We start from the raw sequence: 16,242 nt of genomic DNA, 5'->3' as shown, positions 1-16,242 counted from the left end.
TTTGAACCTTTCGCTTTGTTTAGTTGGTTAATAGATCATCCCAATTAAATTAATATATCTCAGAAATTTGTATTCCATCACAACCAAAGACATCTTACTAAGGAAAATGAGCTATATGACTTTTCTACCTTAGCTTTAAATAGTCCAAATATATTCAGAAAGTTTTTCTCCATGGAAATATTCATTTGATATCATGATGCTATATTACTAGTAAAGCCCCAAATTTGAACATAGTCCAAAGCATGCACCCTTCCATCAGTAGTCAATGTCATATTTAAGGGTACTCGCTGCTTCTAAGACCTCACTTAGAGAAATACAAATCAAAATGTGATAAAAAAAATATATATAGATACAAATCGATAACTGTTTTAAATGTAAAAACCATTAATTACTTAAATAGCAAGTCAGAATAATTATACAGCAACAGGACATCTATACTGTGGAGTACTCTGTAGTCATAAAAAAAGCTATTTGGAAAATGATGACATGGAGTTTTTTTTTCTTTTTCTTTTTTTTTTTTTTTGGTTTTTCGAGACAGGGTTTCTCTGTGTAGCTTTGCCCCTTTCCTGGAACTCACTTGGTAGCCCAGGCTGGCCTCGAACTCACAGAGATCCGCCTGGCTCTGCCTCCCGAGTGCTGGGATTAAAGGCGTGCGCCACCACCGCCCGGCGACATGGAGTTTCTTAATGACAGAAGTTTAAGAGTTGGATATAAATGAGGCATCTGTATTAACACTCACCTCTATGCATATGTTTCCACTCAAGGGAAAACATTGGTAGGAAACATTCTCGGAGATGAGATTATACATTATTTTAAACTTTTCTTTATATTTACATATTTGGTAAATTTCTACAGTTATATTTTCAGAAAATATATCTCACCTAAATATGCAGCCATATAATTTAGGTGCCAGAGAGGCACAAGTCCATTGGCACAAGGCGGCACAAAACCGGGGTTTGAAGGAGTATGGGATTCAGTGACTAGACAGGAAAGGTTAGCAAAATTTCTTGGACCATCACTAAACCGTGCAGATAAAACATTTCACATTGAAAATAAAATGTGTGATTTTTATATTTGATTCTAATTTTGTGAACGTAGAGCCTACTCCAGTGTGCCTTTCTTCTGTCTCGTGCTAAAGATGGAATCTGGGGCCTTGGGCATGCACAGTCATATTCTTCCAAGGAGCCACCCCCAGCCCCTCACTACTTCTCCAGCTCCCCGATGAATGAATCTACAGCTACTCCCTGTGTGTCCAGGTCCTCACTGAGTTCCTAAGACACCTTCATACCCAGAGCTCTTTACTGTGACCTCAGCTCCTCCCCACTGTAAGCAAAGCAAATAGTAAATGCCTGGCAGACAACAAACCCTTGAACCTTGTCCAACGAATGGTATAAAGAATAACCCCCCTCACTTTTGACTCTTCCCTTGTTCATCCACTGTATGTTACTAGGACAAAGACTGGAGGAATTGCACAGGATTCAGCCACCATGGGTTACCAAGACAGAGACTAGAGACTTTTATTTCATAGGGACTACATAGGATTCCAGCTTGGCTTTCTGAGACTGTAGCCAAGAGGGTACAATTGTTGCAGTGATCTCAGTTTCTATGAAATTCCTAAACTAAAACAAAAGGATAGGCTTGATGGCTGCACTTCCAAATTCCCTTATTCTTCCTCATGGCTGTTTAGTGCATAAAGGGGGCTCGCAGAGTGGTCTGTGAACAAGAAGCAGCCAGCAAAGAGCCAAACAACATTCTAGACTTAAAACAAATGAACAACAAGAACAAAAGAATATTAGCAAGTCCTGGGAAAACTCCGGAGGTTGTCCTCCCCGGAAGGAAAACATTCAGCAGCTAGTGTCTATTCCTCTACACCCAGAGGTCCTAGAGGCAAATAGTGCAACACTCCAGCAGCCACACTGCATGCAGTGATCAGTTTCCTCTGATTCTGAGCCATGGCACGTATTCCCTGTGTTTCCAGGACAGCCCAGGATTCTGGTGTCTCAGCTATCAGCCTGTGTGCGTTTGATCTATGGTAGTGTAATTTTAGCACACTTGGAATGAGTGCTCACCAAAGGTCCAAAACATCCTGTGTCACTCTTTCTAGTTGCCTAATAACCAAGGTGGGACAGTCCCGTATGCTCATGTAGGTTCTACCAAGGCAATGTGGGTCAGAGCACTTTTCAGGATAAAAGAAGAGATCCTAACACCTGAGCCCAGCTCCAATTTCCCTGCCTCATTGAGGGATACATTCTACCCTGAAGCCAGGTGTTCCTCTTCACCCTTTGTCTGTGTCATTTCCCTTGTCAAATGCATGGGAAATTCTATCAGCCCTGGATCAGAGCACACATCTTCTCATAGGTCTTCATCTCTACCACTCTTGTTGACCCCTGACATGCCTCTGTAGCATCATCTACATAGTAGTTCTCTATCCTCCATACCAGAGTCCATTGCTTTCCCTAATAAAACCCAAGTGCCAGGCAAATGCTCAGTGTTTTATGCTTGGAAGAGGATATCAAAGCTGTCACACAACCCACAGCAATAACCACCCACCCCACCCTTACTAGATGCAGAATGGTCTCCCTCATGAATATCTCTAGAAATTTCTTAGCTTCCAATACTCATTTGAGGGTTATATTTATATGCAGCCCAGCATCAGGGCTATGTTCTGAGAAACAAGTCTTTAGGTAGATTGTGTTGTGTGGGAACATCACAGACTGTACTTGGATAAATTAAGATAAATTAAGATACCATAGTATCCCTGGGCAGCAGCATCTCATGGTTGCAACTGCCATTTTGTAGCCTAAAGTTGACCACAATGTTGATAGCTAGTGAGACAACTACTTCCCAGGACTGGCTTCTTCCCTCCCATGAGTCCCATCTATTGCACAGCTCCTGTGAGAGTCCCCCAGTTCTAAATGTTAGTGCTTCACACAGGGTTACCCAGAAAAGAATGGTTGCCCATAGCTTAACTCTATATGGAAGAGAAAACAAATGAGTAAATATTCAGCCCCTCGAGATGGAACTTGAAGGCCAGCTCCTCTGGTGGCCTCTCTTAAACACGGACATTAAAGAGACCATCACACCCTGCTGCTTGTCAACCAGTATCGTGCACTACATGTTGCACTCTTGTTGACTTTCTGTGTATTGTGTCAACTGCTGGTTGGATTAGCAGCTCTATGACAGCAGAACAATTTTGTGCCTTTAGCATCCTGGACACCTGATATCTGTTAGCTGGATAAACGAAACCAACTCAAGGAAAGTTAAAAGGTTGCACAATCCTATCCACAAGGATGACCCTTCAAGTGATCTTTACTGTATGCTAACAAGTTCTCCTTGAAGTGGTTGAAATTGAAAAACAAAGGATCAAAAGGGGGTTAGAGAAAGAGCTCGGCAGTTAGGAGGGCCTGCTGCTCCTGCAGAGGAGCTGACTTCAATTCCCAGCAGCTGCACAGGGCAGCTCGCAACTGCCTGTAACGCTGCAGGACCAAGTGTACTTAACTGCTGAGCCACCTCCCAGCCCTCCATAAAGACAGCAGACTTTTACTTTTGTAATTTAATTTAATTTAAATAACTTTTATCAAGATGCCTCCACCCTCCTACTTAATGTACCTAAAATGTAAAAATCAGTTTTTCAAAGTATCACATATGTTCTGTATTTAGATTGTATTCAATAGCTGTCATTTCCAATATGAAACTTTTAATTAATTTATTTATTATTTCCTTTTTATTGTGTTGTATGTGTATCTTTCTTCACGTATGGCTGTGTGCCACTTGTGTGTCTGGTGTTGGCAGAGGCCAGAAGAGTGCACTAGAGTCCTTGGAATGGAGTCACAGGTGGTGTAAGTCATCATGTAGGAGCTGTGAATCACACCCTGGTCCTCTATAAGAGCAGCCATGATAGTAACCACTGAGCCGCTTCTTGGACCCCAGCAGATGATTCAAAGATTTGGACTGATATTAAATTAGGAAGGTTGACATGTGAACAGACTGAGGATGCCAGAATGTGTGCATGGGGAGCTCAGCACTAACTACTCTGGCTGGAACTTCATGGAGCTCTTCATGTACCGTCTGTCTAGAAGCGTTCTCAAGATTTAAAGGCCTTTAGAGATAGTATGCTCTAGTGTCATGAAAGATAGCGACTACTGAGCATCATGCAGAATGTGTGGACCATATATACCATAACTACAGTATGTGGTTTACGATAATTGGTCTCTGGTTATTATCATTTTTTAACAATCTGTGAATTGGGACAAGATGCCAATCACAATAATTTTGTGAGGAAGTTGTTTATGGAGTGATAAGCAATAAATGCTTCACTGTGACTTCCCTTAAATGAGCAGATGAGGAAATGGAGACCACAAGACACAGTCTGATGTTCCCTGGGTATTAGAAGAAATGGGGTCACATGACTGCTCACTGCTGTGGCTTCAACATGCCCCCTTACTAAGCTTAGCATGAAGCTAGAAAAGTCTGGGGTTGGACTGAAATGTTCAACAATGTTCAACAATCCAGATCATATTGTACAAGCGTTGGAGGAGCCTGTATCTATCTCCAAGAGTACAAATGATGCTATCATTTTAATTTTACAACTCGATTCTTCTCAAGCATATGAATTGCTTTAAGTGGCTTGATAACAATGTTAATGATGTTATTTCTTTTTCTAATGTAAATTCAGATAAAGTATGACCTCAGTATTTCCTAACAAATCTGAAGCAAGTATGAGGAAGACTGTATTGCAATTAGTACAAGTGCAAAACCCCACACTCGTGGACCCGTGCGATCTGGTGGAAGAGTTCTCTTGCTGTCCCTAAGTTTGCTTGTGCACGCAATGGTGAGCTGAGCACTGGGCATCAGAAATCACATGCGCGATGTCTTCAATGCCCACCACAAAGCTGCTGCCCCAGCCTTACCCTCTCCATGCCAGACTTTCTTCAGTCTCACAAAATTTTAAAATATTTTTTTTAGCAAAATGTAAAACTCATCACTTAGAAGCAACTACAGAGGCTAGACAGTGAGCTGAGAGGATTAAAAACATAAACATTGATTTTATTTAGAAGTAAATAACTCCATGTGCTATACCTTACTTGTGATTGACTCTACATTAAACATCTTTGGGATACAACGGCTCTCATAGCCTCCCTGAAACTGTGCAGACTTACAAGCTTCAGGTCAATGTGCAAATGTCACCCTCACAGGATGATGCTTCTGATCCTTAAACATCTACAGGGCCTTGAAGATGGCATTAAGATACCTTTCCAGGTGACACCAGCATGAACAGATAAAAGTGTTGATGTTTTTGTCTACGTGTTTTAAACCTGTAAAAGTCTAAATGAGTTAGGTTATTTCTCAGATACAGTTCAACTCTGTCTTTAAGACAGAGTCCTTTAATAGTCCAGAACTGGCCAAGAAGTCTTGGCTAACTGGCTGAGATGCCAGGGATCTACCTATCTGCCCCCCAGTGCTGGAGTTAAAGCCAAGACACCAGGTCCAGCTTAGTTTTTAACCATGGGTCTGGTACTTGAACTCGTATCCTCAGGCCTGAAATGCAAGCACTTTACCAAATGACAAAGCTCTCTCACCAGGACTTAGATGTCTTCCTTGGAAAAAAAATCTTGTGTCTTATTTCTGTTCTCAGCCTGCTTATTTTCAAGTTATTTAATGCCATTTAAACAGAATAATTGTCTCTTTTAAGCCACATATTCAGTGTGCCTATCTATTAAAAAAAATGTACATCACCTGAGAGATTATCTTAATCCAGGTATTGACTCCACTCCCATGCTTAATTCCTGAGCTCAAAGGCAATTGTATTGCCCAAAGGATTATTGACATGAATCCAGAGCTGTTCAGTGTTTTCCTGTATGCCTCATTGTCTAGAATTAGCAAAATTATGGGCTTGAAATAGTCATATTTTTATATTATCAAGCACAGATGGCATTTCCCCTTACATTACACATACAACATTTTATGGAACTTAATAAAGTAGAGCTTCTGAGTCCTGAGTAGGAAGGAACCAGTCAATCATGGCCAGCAGTGGCCTTGTCCTGGGCTCTTCCGAGGAAATGCCCAGTGAACCTCCCAGTCAATGGCCTGCTTTCACTACAGCAGTAGAAGAAATAAGTGAGATGTCTGCACACAGACGTAGGTGTTACAGTCTGTGTGCATATCACAGGTAATAGGCAGCATTTGCAGTGGCTTTGCTGAAAAACGAATAATCTGTTTAGACTAGTCAAAGCCACCTTTGGGTCCCTAGACACTGTCCTCAGGTGAAGTGCCAATTCAGTGGCCTTCGGTGTCATGGAATTCCACATTAGCTGAAACACTGTGGGTACCACTGGGAGCCAGCTGGAATGTTCTCCCCCCTTCCCCATCCCGAGTCACCACCAGGCTACAAAAGGCAACTGTTACCCTGCTCACCACTGCTTCTCAGAGCTTCTGCTGCAGATGACATAGAAGGTCTCTGAGAGCTGCCCAGTGACACAGTATGTCTGAGGAAAAGGGAAGCAACCTTTCCTCAGGCAGCTCCTTGGAGAATAGCACAAGCTGACTGGCTGTCATTGGGAGAGCTCTGCAGACCAACTGTTTCCCCAAAACTAGATCCTGTGTGCCTTACATGTGTGCATGACAGGGTTAGTTCTACTTTGCCTTTAAAACCTGAATATGTCATGTCTCCAAAGTGCCAGAGTATAAAGTGGTACAATTCCAGGCAAAATACTCTAACATTTTGAACAGGCAACTTTAGGGGCGCGTGACATGGCTCTGTGGGTAAAGGCATTTGCTGTCAAGCCTGAGCCTTAGGGCCTTCTTGATGGAAGGAGAGAACTGACTTCTACAAATTCTTCCTTTGACCTCCACACAAGCATGGGTGCAGACAAGGGTACACATGTCCACAAGTGCACATGGACCAATAAATAAATATAAAAATAAGAGACAAGGAACTTTATGCTCTCAGAAGCCAGTGACCTTTACTAACATTGCTTCTTGAGAGGAAAAAAAAGGGGGGGGGGAGATGGACTTTATGATAGGAATTCCAACCATGCCCCTATGGTCACTCATGTCCCAGTGGGACACTTAGTCATTTCCACCTAGTCATTTCCAGGTCATATGTCCTACGTCACCCATGTGCTGCATGGTCACATAATAGTGTGGCACATGCATGGAGTAGCCACATGGACCTGGGTGTGCAGGTGTGGCCTGGCCCTTTAGAAGGCAAACCCCATGTGTCGTTATTCCCTACCCCCTTCTCTCACACGTGTCCTTCCAGCAGGCCTGATCACATCTGTCCCTTTCTCACTCTTGTTAGTGGATTCTGTCATGTTTCATGACTTTTCCTTGCAGGGTAAAAGTGCAGCTAAAAACCATCTCTTTAAATACAATTATTTATGGATAGCCAACATATCATACTTATTCTTTCTACATGAAAAGTTTTCTACTTATTCTTTTGGAATACTAATAGAAAGAAACAGTTTTTATAAACTTTTCCAAATTGTGACTCTACTTATTTGTTCAAATACTTTGAAAGTAATTCATTGGTTAGCTCCTTAATGCTAAAGTACTGAAGAAAGGAGACTGGCGTGGCTACTGTGTTAAATCTACAGCATTCCTATTCTCCTGTCTCCAGTCCCCACAACACGGAGTTTTCTTTTTCCTCTTCCTCCATCCTTCTCTTCTCCCTGTGTCTCTCTCTCCCTCCCTCCCTCCCTCTCTCTCTCTCTCTCTTTCTCTCCCCCTCCCCCTCTCTCTCTTTCTCTCTTTCTCTCTTCATCCCTCATTACCTTTTTTCCAAGAGCCAATAAAAATGTAAATAAAACTGGCCAAGATAAATGGAGGGGCACTTTTCACCATGTAGGAAGGAGCAGTAAACGCCGTGAAGCTGGCACCCGCTGCCCTGACAGTGAAAGTCCTATTCTAATCTATTATTTAAATTGATCCTCCACAAACCACCCAATCATTCAGCACGTTCATGCTTTCCTATTTTGAAAGAACCCACAAAGCCCAACCCTTTGGTCCCCCAGCCAGAAACAGTAGACAAATATGTGAGTCTCACACCTTCCTCTGCCTGGGACAAAACAGCTGTGGAAACAAGGCAAGCATTGTTCTCGGACTTTTCTGAGGTGGCAAGAAACCACATTCCTGGGCACTGACCCCCCAAATCCATTTACCCCCAGAGGCAATCTTCTATTGTGCCCTCTGCACCTATGAACAATGACTTGTAATTGCAACTGTCACAGGCGGTAGCCGCCAGAGTAACCCAGGCTGTTTTCCCCCTTCACTGGGAAACCTGAGCTGAGCACCTAATAACCATGCCCCCGGCAGAAGAAAGACGTACAGTTGCTTTCAAAATGCTTCTGGAAACAGCTTTTTTCCCCCCCAGAAAAACCAGAGGACAATAACTGAACTTGGGCTCTGAATGTGAAGCTTTAAAAACTCAAAATTAAAGACAGAAACTTCTTTTGTGATTGTACTGGAGCGTCCTAAAGTAGCCCCCAGGCTAGGCTCAAAGGCCAGCACGGAGCCTGTATCCTCTAAGCTGAACGTCACTGCCATGGTGGCTTTCAAGTGTGACTTGTGAAGGAAGAGAGGGAGGACCGCGATCACAAGCCTTGAAGCTGGCACTCCTCTCCGCTCCACTCTTGGTGGCGGCTGAGGTCGGTGGTGGAAGACAGAGGCAGGGATTATGCGTCCCTCACCTCGGGGTTCAACGGGTTTTAAATCCATCAAAAAGGTGAAGAGCTTGATGTCTTGGAAGGTGAAGCTTCCCTTTGTGTTCCCTTAAGTTCTGCCAAGCTCCCAGGCATGCTAATTGTTATTTAAATTTTCTTCCAAATAGACACTGGTCATGAAACTTGTTGACGAGCCCTGGTTCATGTCACTATCCATTCACAGCCTCTAAAGCCAGAATGTGTGCAGCTTCAAATGACTGACAGACACGGGAAATCATCAGTCATTTTTTTTTTTTTTCGGGAAATTTCCAAACAGCCAGATATGAATAAAGAACTGGAAGAGTTGAAAAGATGAATGCTTTGCTTTACTCTAGGACATGTGGATGGGACAGAACCTCACAGGAGAGATTGTCCCTTTGATTCATACACCACAAAGTTACCTAGACTTGTGTTTATATGTATACTAATATTAATCAGTAGGTGTTTGAAATTTACGTTTAGCACCTGTTGAAGCATCACAGTTCATAAGCAAATGTGATGTTGCTGATGACCGAGTCTCTTGACATTCTCAAAATTAGTATTGCTTTAGAATGTACGACCACAAGAATCCCTCGGGCAGCAACAGGCTGCTTGCTGTGTGCTGCCCCTCAAGCTCTGAGAAGGGGTTGTTTAAAACCAATCGGAAGGATCATCTGCTTCCATTTCTACACGAGAAAATTAAATCTCCTCCCTTGTTACTGGAAGTTTGTTAGGATATGAATATTCAGTGATTTCTGAAGTCCACAGAGAGCTTTTATTAGTTGTAATTGCCGATTCAAATAAGCTCGAAGAGAAACGTCGCTGACGCTAACTTGAAACCTCCTTGTCTGTGCCTGCCTTGCTCATCGTTGTGGGCCCCAGCTGTCCATTACAAGTGTGCATCCTTCAGATGTAAACTGTGAGTTCTAATGTACAAAATGCCGCTTCCAACCTTGGTGTGCTGTTGCTATATTCTTACCTTTGAAATAAACCATTTAAGTCAAATAAGAGGAGGGAAAGCAGAGCAAGCCACAGATAGAGTGGGGTTGTGCTGTCAAGACAAGAAAACAAACCCACACATCCTTGATCCTATACATGCAAAGAGAACATCCAGGAAGAGACGGGATCTATTTCCAGCTAGAAGGAAGGCCTGTCCCAGAGCATGCATGAAGCAGAGGGGCCGGGACAGAAGTATTCCATAACCACTAATACTTATAGATAGCAACTTCATTTCTGAACATTCTAGAGAAAAGTAGCACATACTTCCTACCTTTTATTTCTCCAAAGTTCCCTGATCCCATTGCCAGGAGCTTGTCTTTCCAGTCCTTTGAGAGTAGCTTTTCAATACTGGGGGTATCTACGTAAAGAAAAAAAGACATATATAAGCAAATCGGCATGCCTATTTGCAACAGGCTCACTGAAGCCTGTCTGCTAAGAATAAGGCCATCCTGGTCCTGGCCCCAGTTCATAATGACTTCATCATCAAACTGATAACAGGGAGGGAAAAAAAAAAGAATGTGTTTGGTCACCTGCTGTTTCGAAATCATTAGCTTTTTCCCCTTGCAGAACAAAGCCATACTAATTCTCTATGACAATGAGCTTGTGTGCACCCACAGCTCATTGTTTTAAATTTGGTGGACAAATTCTTGCTATAATGGATGCTTGTCAATTTCAGAGTGTTAGTCCCCAGTCAGAAAATAATTATGTTGATAAAATTCAGAGTGGAAAAAAAAAGGGAAAGAATTAGCCCTTAAACCTGCTACATGTAATTACGCCCCTCTGTGTGTTTACAATTCTGTGCACTTTATAATATGTATAACATTGTGTGGTAGTAACCACCACACCATGGCAAGATGTGTGAGTACACAGTGAACACTGAAAAAATAAATAAATAAACAAACAAACAAAGGTTGACATAAAAGAAGCTTTTCAAAGATTGCCAGATTGGGTGAACTGAGTAATGTCTCTAATGGAAATACATTATTTGCTTATTTCAGATTTGTATCACGCCTTTTTTAGATGCCCCATGTTGGAACAGGATGGACACATCTTAGAGAACAAGGTCGTGAGTTATAGTGTGGCTTGTTTTTGTAGATACCTGGCTCTGCCCTCTCCTTTTGTACTGAACCTTAACTATAAGTAAATATAAGTGTAATAAAACCGGCACACATTAGACGCCATTCCTCACAATGGAATTGTATGTTCACGTCAGCGTCTACCTGGGTACACAATGACCATGCATTTCAATTCTACAGTTAGCCTTGCATTAAGTTAGAAAACAAAACAAAGTAGTCACACTCCTGAAAGAGAAGAGTCCCCTATGCCTCATCTGTATAACAGCGCACATCTATTATCTTGAGTCTTGGAGGGGCACTGCAGTCTGCACAGTGGTGGTTATGTGTGTTTCTGTTTGTTTCGATGATTATTTGCTCCCTAGGAGGAACAGAAAGGGATGACTTGTTAACTTATCACAGAGACCGTCTGTCCTAGTGGGTTTCAGTGAGGCAGAGGTTAAGTACAGAATATTTCCAAGATGTCAAAAATGATTGGTGGAATTTAAATGGCAGAAGGTATCAGCTATTGTTTTAAATTGTATCCATATAGATGCATATATCCCATTCATGATATGTGGCTGAAATATATGTTTCTCTTTGTCACAAAATGCCCATTTCTATTTTTTATAATAAAGGAAAATCCTCATGAGCTTACTTGCACATTTTACTAAAATGCACCCCTGTTTTTCTATCTCATATTTTGAAAATGAAATATCAGTGCTGTGATCAGGCAGAGTGCATATTGGTGTTGTAATTGGCATTTCCACTTGCATCATGATGTTTAAAGTAAGTTGACAATACTTCTGCACTGAACTTCATTGTGTCTACATTTCCAGCGAGCACTGGGAAAATCAGTTCTTAAACCTTATCAGAGGAGGTCAAACACCACTGTTTCTTTAGTCAGAGCTCAAATTTTTTTTTTTTTTTTTTTTTTTTTTTGCTTGAGGAGCGTGTAAACAGGGCATGGCCAATATGGTATTTGTAGGAGAGTTCTGTCAGTCATTAAAAGCTAACAAACCTTTGCAAAGCAGGAATGCGGCGATGGAAATCCACTGTGGACTAACAATGGCCCTGGAGCCTCCCTGCTCCTGCAACAGTCATTTTTACTTTTAAGGCCATTGTCTGCCAGGTCGGTGCAATGCCTTTCCCTTGCAGCTAGACAAAATATCTACTGTCGCCGCCTCATAAAGGGACAGAAGTCTTCTGTCTAAGTTGCAGAGTTAAAGAAACAGCAGCCAGATTTGTGGAACCTGCAGAACATTCCTGGCCTCCTTATTAACAAGCTTTAAGATATAAGGCTCCCAGAGAGCTGGTTCAAGTTGATGCTTAGCATATGGGAGGGACGGTGGGAAGAAGGGAGAGAGGGAATGGGGGTGTTTGTGAAAATGGAAAGTCATAAATATATCTAACTCGGGCTGTCACACCCAAGGATGACTAAGAATCCAGATATACACAGAGTGGCCTCTGTCTTTGGACTGTGCTATGGCTTCTACATCCATGCCCTCATTTACTCCACACTCACCAGAAGTCTGAGAACGTGTAATTACATCTGTGTTATGGGTTCTAAGGAGGACACAAAAAAATCAGGAATAGACCAGTCTGGGGTTTTAAAATATATGATGGGAAACAGTAATGTCTTGAGTAGGGTTCTCTTTGTTCCTAATAGCCCTTATGCACAGTGAAAAGACGAGACTTGTTCTGAGCCCATTTTGAAGGCTAAGTTCTGAGCAACAGAAAAATCTCCTTCCATATAACATGGCAAATTTCTCACGGTACATAAGGATTGATAGTCACCTGTTAAGAAGCCAAAGCTTAGGGAGACACAGGACACATTCACTGTGAGACTAAATCCGAATCTCACAGCCTGCTGTTCCAGTTGCACATGCACACACAGATAACACATAGACACACCCTTATGTCCTCTCTAGAAGAATTCTAAATCACAGGAACCACTCTGAACTCTGCTAGAGTGAAAATCTCAAAGAATAAACTGAACTTTCCAGAATAACATGCTTGCATGAGTATTAACTCTGGGATTAAATGGCTAGATTTTTTTTATATTTCTCATTAGCATCAGAACTTAATCTAATTACATGATTTTTGCACTATGGAATTTGCACTGGATGGTTTAAAAAATACTGTAAGCATGTACAATTAAATTAGTCCTTTTACTTATTAACTAGAAGGAATACTGGGCTATGAGTAAAAAACAAGCCAGTTTGTCACCCATCTTATTGTGGTGATATATAGTGTACCCTAATAAAATTTGTCTGAAGATAAGGGAACAGATCCAGCCACTAGATTAATAAACATAGATGCCAGGCAGTGGTGGCACACACCTTTAATCCTAGCACTCGGAAGGCAGAGATCCATCTGGATCTCTGTAGTTCAAAGCCACCCTGGACTACATGCAATTGACTCAGTCTAGGAGAGAAACAGAGCCAGGCAGTGGTGGCTTACACCTTTAAACCCAGTATTTGGGAGTCACATGTCTTTAATCCCAGCACTTGAGGTCTCATGCCTCTGCTACTAATATTTAAGAAACACACACACCTTTAATCCCAGCACTAGGAAGGAAGTAATATAGCTGGGCAGAGAAAGATATATAAGGTACGAGGAGACAGGAACTAAACCCTTTTCAGCTGGAGGCCTTACGGCTAAAGACTCAGAGACATTCAGTCAGAGGATTCATGGAGTTGGCGAGGTGAGACACAGCATTGGCTTGTTCCTTTGCTCTCTAGTGCTGTGGATATCGCTCTATATAAATAAAACACCTATTGGCCAGTGACCAGGCAGGACAAGGAGAGAGGAGAATTGGGGGAACAGGAAGAAGGAGGGGGAGACACTGCCAGGCACCGCCAGGACAAGCAGCATGTAAAGATGCCGGTAAGCCACAAGCCACATGGCAGGGTATAGATTTATAGAAATGGGTTAATTTAAGATATAAGAACAGTTAGCAAGAAGCCTGCCACGGCCATACAGTTTATAAATAATATAAGCGTCTGAGTGATTATTTTATACATGGGTTGTGGAACTGCGGGGCTTGGTAGAACCTGAAGAGAAGCTCTCTAGCAACACTCTAGTCTTCAGGCAAATTTTATTGGGGTGCACTATATATCACCACATCTTATGATAGCAGCTAGCTGGAGTAGCTGGTTGGTAAGGGGTCTGCACACTCGGTCTTCACTGTCAGCTCTCTGTATGAGTTTCTGTCACATAGACAGGGCTGGCAAGTCTACTTTGCACAGTATACTTCCTGCCATGGTCTCATGTCCCCATGGTCTCATGTCCCCATGGGTGGTTCCTACAGTGATGCTAGGGAGTGGCCTCCACTCAGGAGGACAGTCAAGTACCCTCCGTATTACTGAAGCTTCTCAGAGAACAGTAAGAAAATCTACAATTAGAAACAGAGAAGACAAAATGGCAAAATCCCAATATTTACAACCACCTGTTTTCTCAAGTGTGAATTCAATAAAGGGGTGTCTACCACAGCTCTGTAAGTACCACTTATTATTTATGGTGTGAACACAGATAGTGGCTCAATATGCAATATTTAGTTTTCAAAAATGAGGTTTACTATTAAAGACACAACATTGAGTTTTATGCTGTGAGCATGACTGGTAACTGTTTGCAGGACTGGTTAGCTTTCAGGTTCTGTTCTTTTCTTTTCATGGTTTTTGTTCATTTGCTTTTTGTTGTTGTTGTTTTGTTTGTTTGTTTTGTTTTTTTTTTTTGACAGGGTCTCACTCTGTAGACCAGGCTGTCTCCAAGTCATAGAGATCTGCCTGCCTCTGCCTTCTCAGTGCTGGGATTAAAGGTGTGTATCACCATGACTGGTGTGCATTTCCTATTTTAAACACTTAGGACTTCATTCTCCTAAGCATTGGAGTTTCATGGTTACCCTCAAAACTAAGGATTCCCTCAAAGTCACTGTAAAAGTCAACAATGGCTCTGGCAGTGTCCCAGCTTAAAGAATGCTGTCAGACGTAACACCTTTGACATAGTATGTGTAGTTACTCTGTTCCATGGTGTAGTTGAGGAAGCTCAGGTATGCCCAACATCAGCTAGTCTAAGTACAACAGACAGACAATGAAAAGCAGGTTCTTCCTTCAAGGATTTGTCTTTTTAGAAGAAAACTAAACATATGAATTTTAAAAGACAATGTAAAATAAATGTGAAAAAAAGAAGCCTTGGACATCAGAGCCTAGGACATGGCCGTCATCTGTCCACACATAACCCGAGTCTGTAAAGTCACTGCTGCTGCTTCTTGCTGTCCTCGGCCGTTAGACACAGCGGCTGGCTTTCCTCCTCTCTCTGGCTCACATTTGCTTCCTCACATCACTGCCTATGGCAATCCCCACCAGAGACCCCGAACTTGCCAGCCATTGTTATGGCAGCATCCTGCCTCTTTCGGGCCTGTTCATTCCCTGTAACTCTCACTCCATTTTCCCTCTGGTGCCAAACCCTCTTAAGACCGACTCCCTGGGCTGGAACAATGAGACCTGGAGACCGATGCCAACATACTGTAATTCTCCAGCAAGCCATCGATGCCAAGAATTAAACCACATTCATGCCAGCGCAGTAGCTTACACACAACCTCAGTTTTGTGCTTTGTGTGTGTGTAGGTTATTTCTCTGCTTTAATCTCCTTTGAGCTACTGTGGCAGGGCACATTGAAAAACTGAACAAGTAAAATATATGCATGCACAATATTTGTCTTTTTAAACAAAACCCCAGGAATTAGGTAATTCCTACCTTTTAATTTACACTTGAATTTTGTAGCTTCAACTGAGCTGCACTATTCTTGACTTGTGCTGGTGAACACATGTAGCAAGGGGCATCACACTTTGGAAGGAAGAGTAATATAGCTCAATTTCAAATATGCCAATTGTTTCTCAAATCTTGAGGTAAATGCATGTGTAGATAATCCAAAAGCTGAGTTCTAGAACTAGTAATGTCCTTTTTCTCTCATTTAGATAAGCATTCTATGGAAGCAAGTGGTCAGCTATAAACTGAATATACATGATTTGCTGATATAAAACAAACAAAAACAAAATAAGCACTCCATTGTCACACACTTTACACTTAACAAATGTGGGACCCTCTTCTAGAGGAGTCAGATATTTTTAGGTGCTAATAGATTGCCAAGGAAGTTATAGATTATGCAGCATTTAAATATTTTACCAAGGAAATTAGGGTTGGGCAATGGCTGTTATTAGTCAGTATGACTTAAAACCAGTCTAGATCAAACACTTCATTTATAGCCTGAAACACAATGAATTAGCAAGTTTCAAATACTTATCCGAAACTCATACACCTAATTAAACCTAAAGCCAGGGACTGCAGTATCATCCCCAGCACAGCCTTCTCTTCAGTGCGTCACACGGCTGTATTCTATATAAATCCTGCCTTTTATTCTGTGATCCTGGGGTCGAACATAGGACTGTAGACACATTAAGCAAACAGCTTTACTTGTATGGCTCATATCCCACCACAAATCTCTATCTTAAA

General features: G+C 42.0%; 1 protein-coding gene across 9 annotated transcripts in view; it reads right to left on the bottom strand.

Annotated features, from left to right (window-relative positions):
- Positions 1-16,242, bottom strand: part of Sox5 (SRY-box transcription factor 5) — a 1,007,323-nt gene that overhangs the window by 208,151 nt on the left and 782,930 nt on the right. For all 9 annotated transcript variants that reach the window (XM_028891773.2, XM_028891774.2, XM_028891770.2 and 6 more), the window contains one exon: positions 9,949-10,035. In XM_028891773.2, coding sequence (XP_028747606.1) covers positions 9,949-10,035 — 87 coding nt within the window. The remainder of the gene's footprint in view (positions 1-9,948; positions 10,036-16,242) is intronic.

This window comes from Peromyscus leucopus, chromosome 3 (genome assembly GCF_004664715.2).
Source record: "Peromyscus leucopus breed LL Stock chromosome 3, UCI_PerLeu_2.1, whole genome shotgun sequence".
Classification (NCBI taxonomy): Eukaryota; Metazoa; Chordata; class Mammalia; order Rodentia; family Cricetidae; genus Peromyscus; species Peromyscus leucopus.
This window is presented reverse-complemented; position numbering and strand designations above follow the sequence as displayed.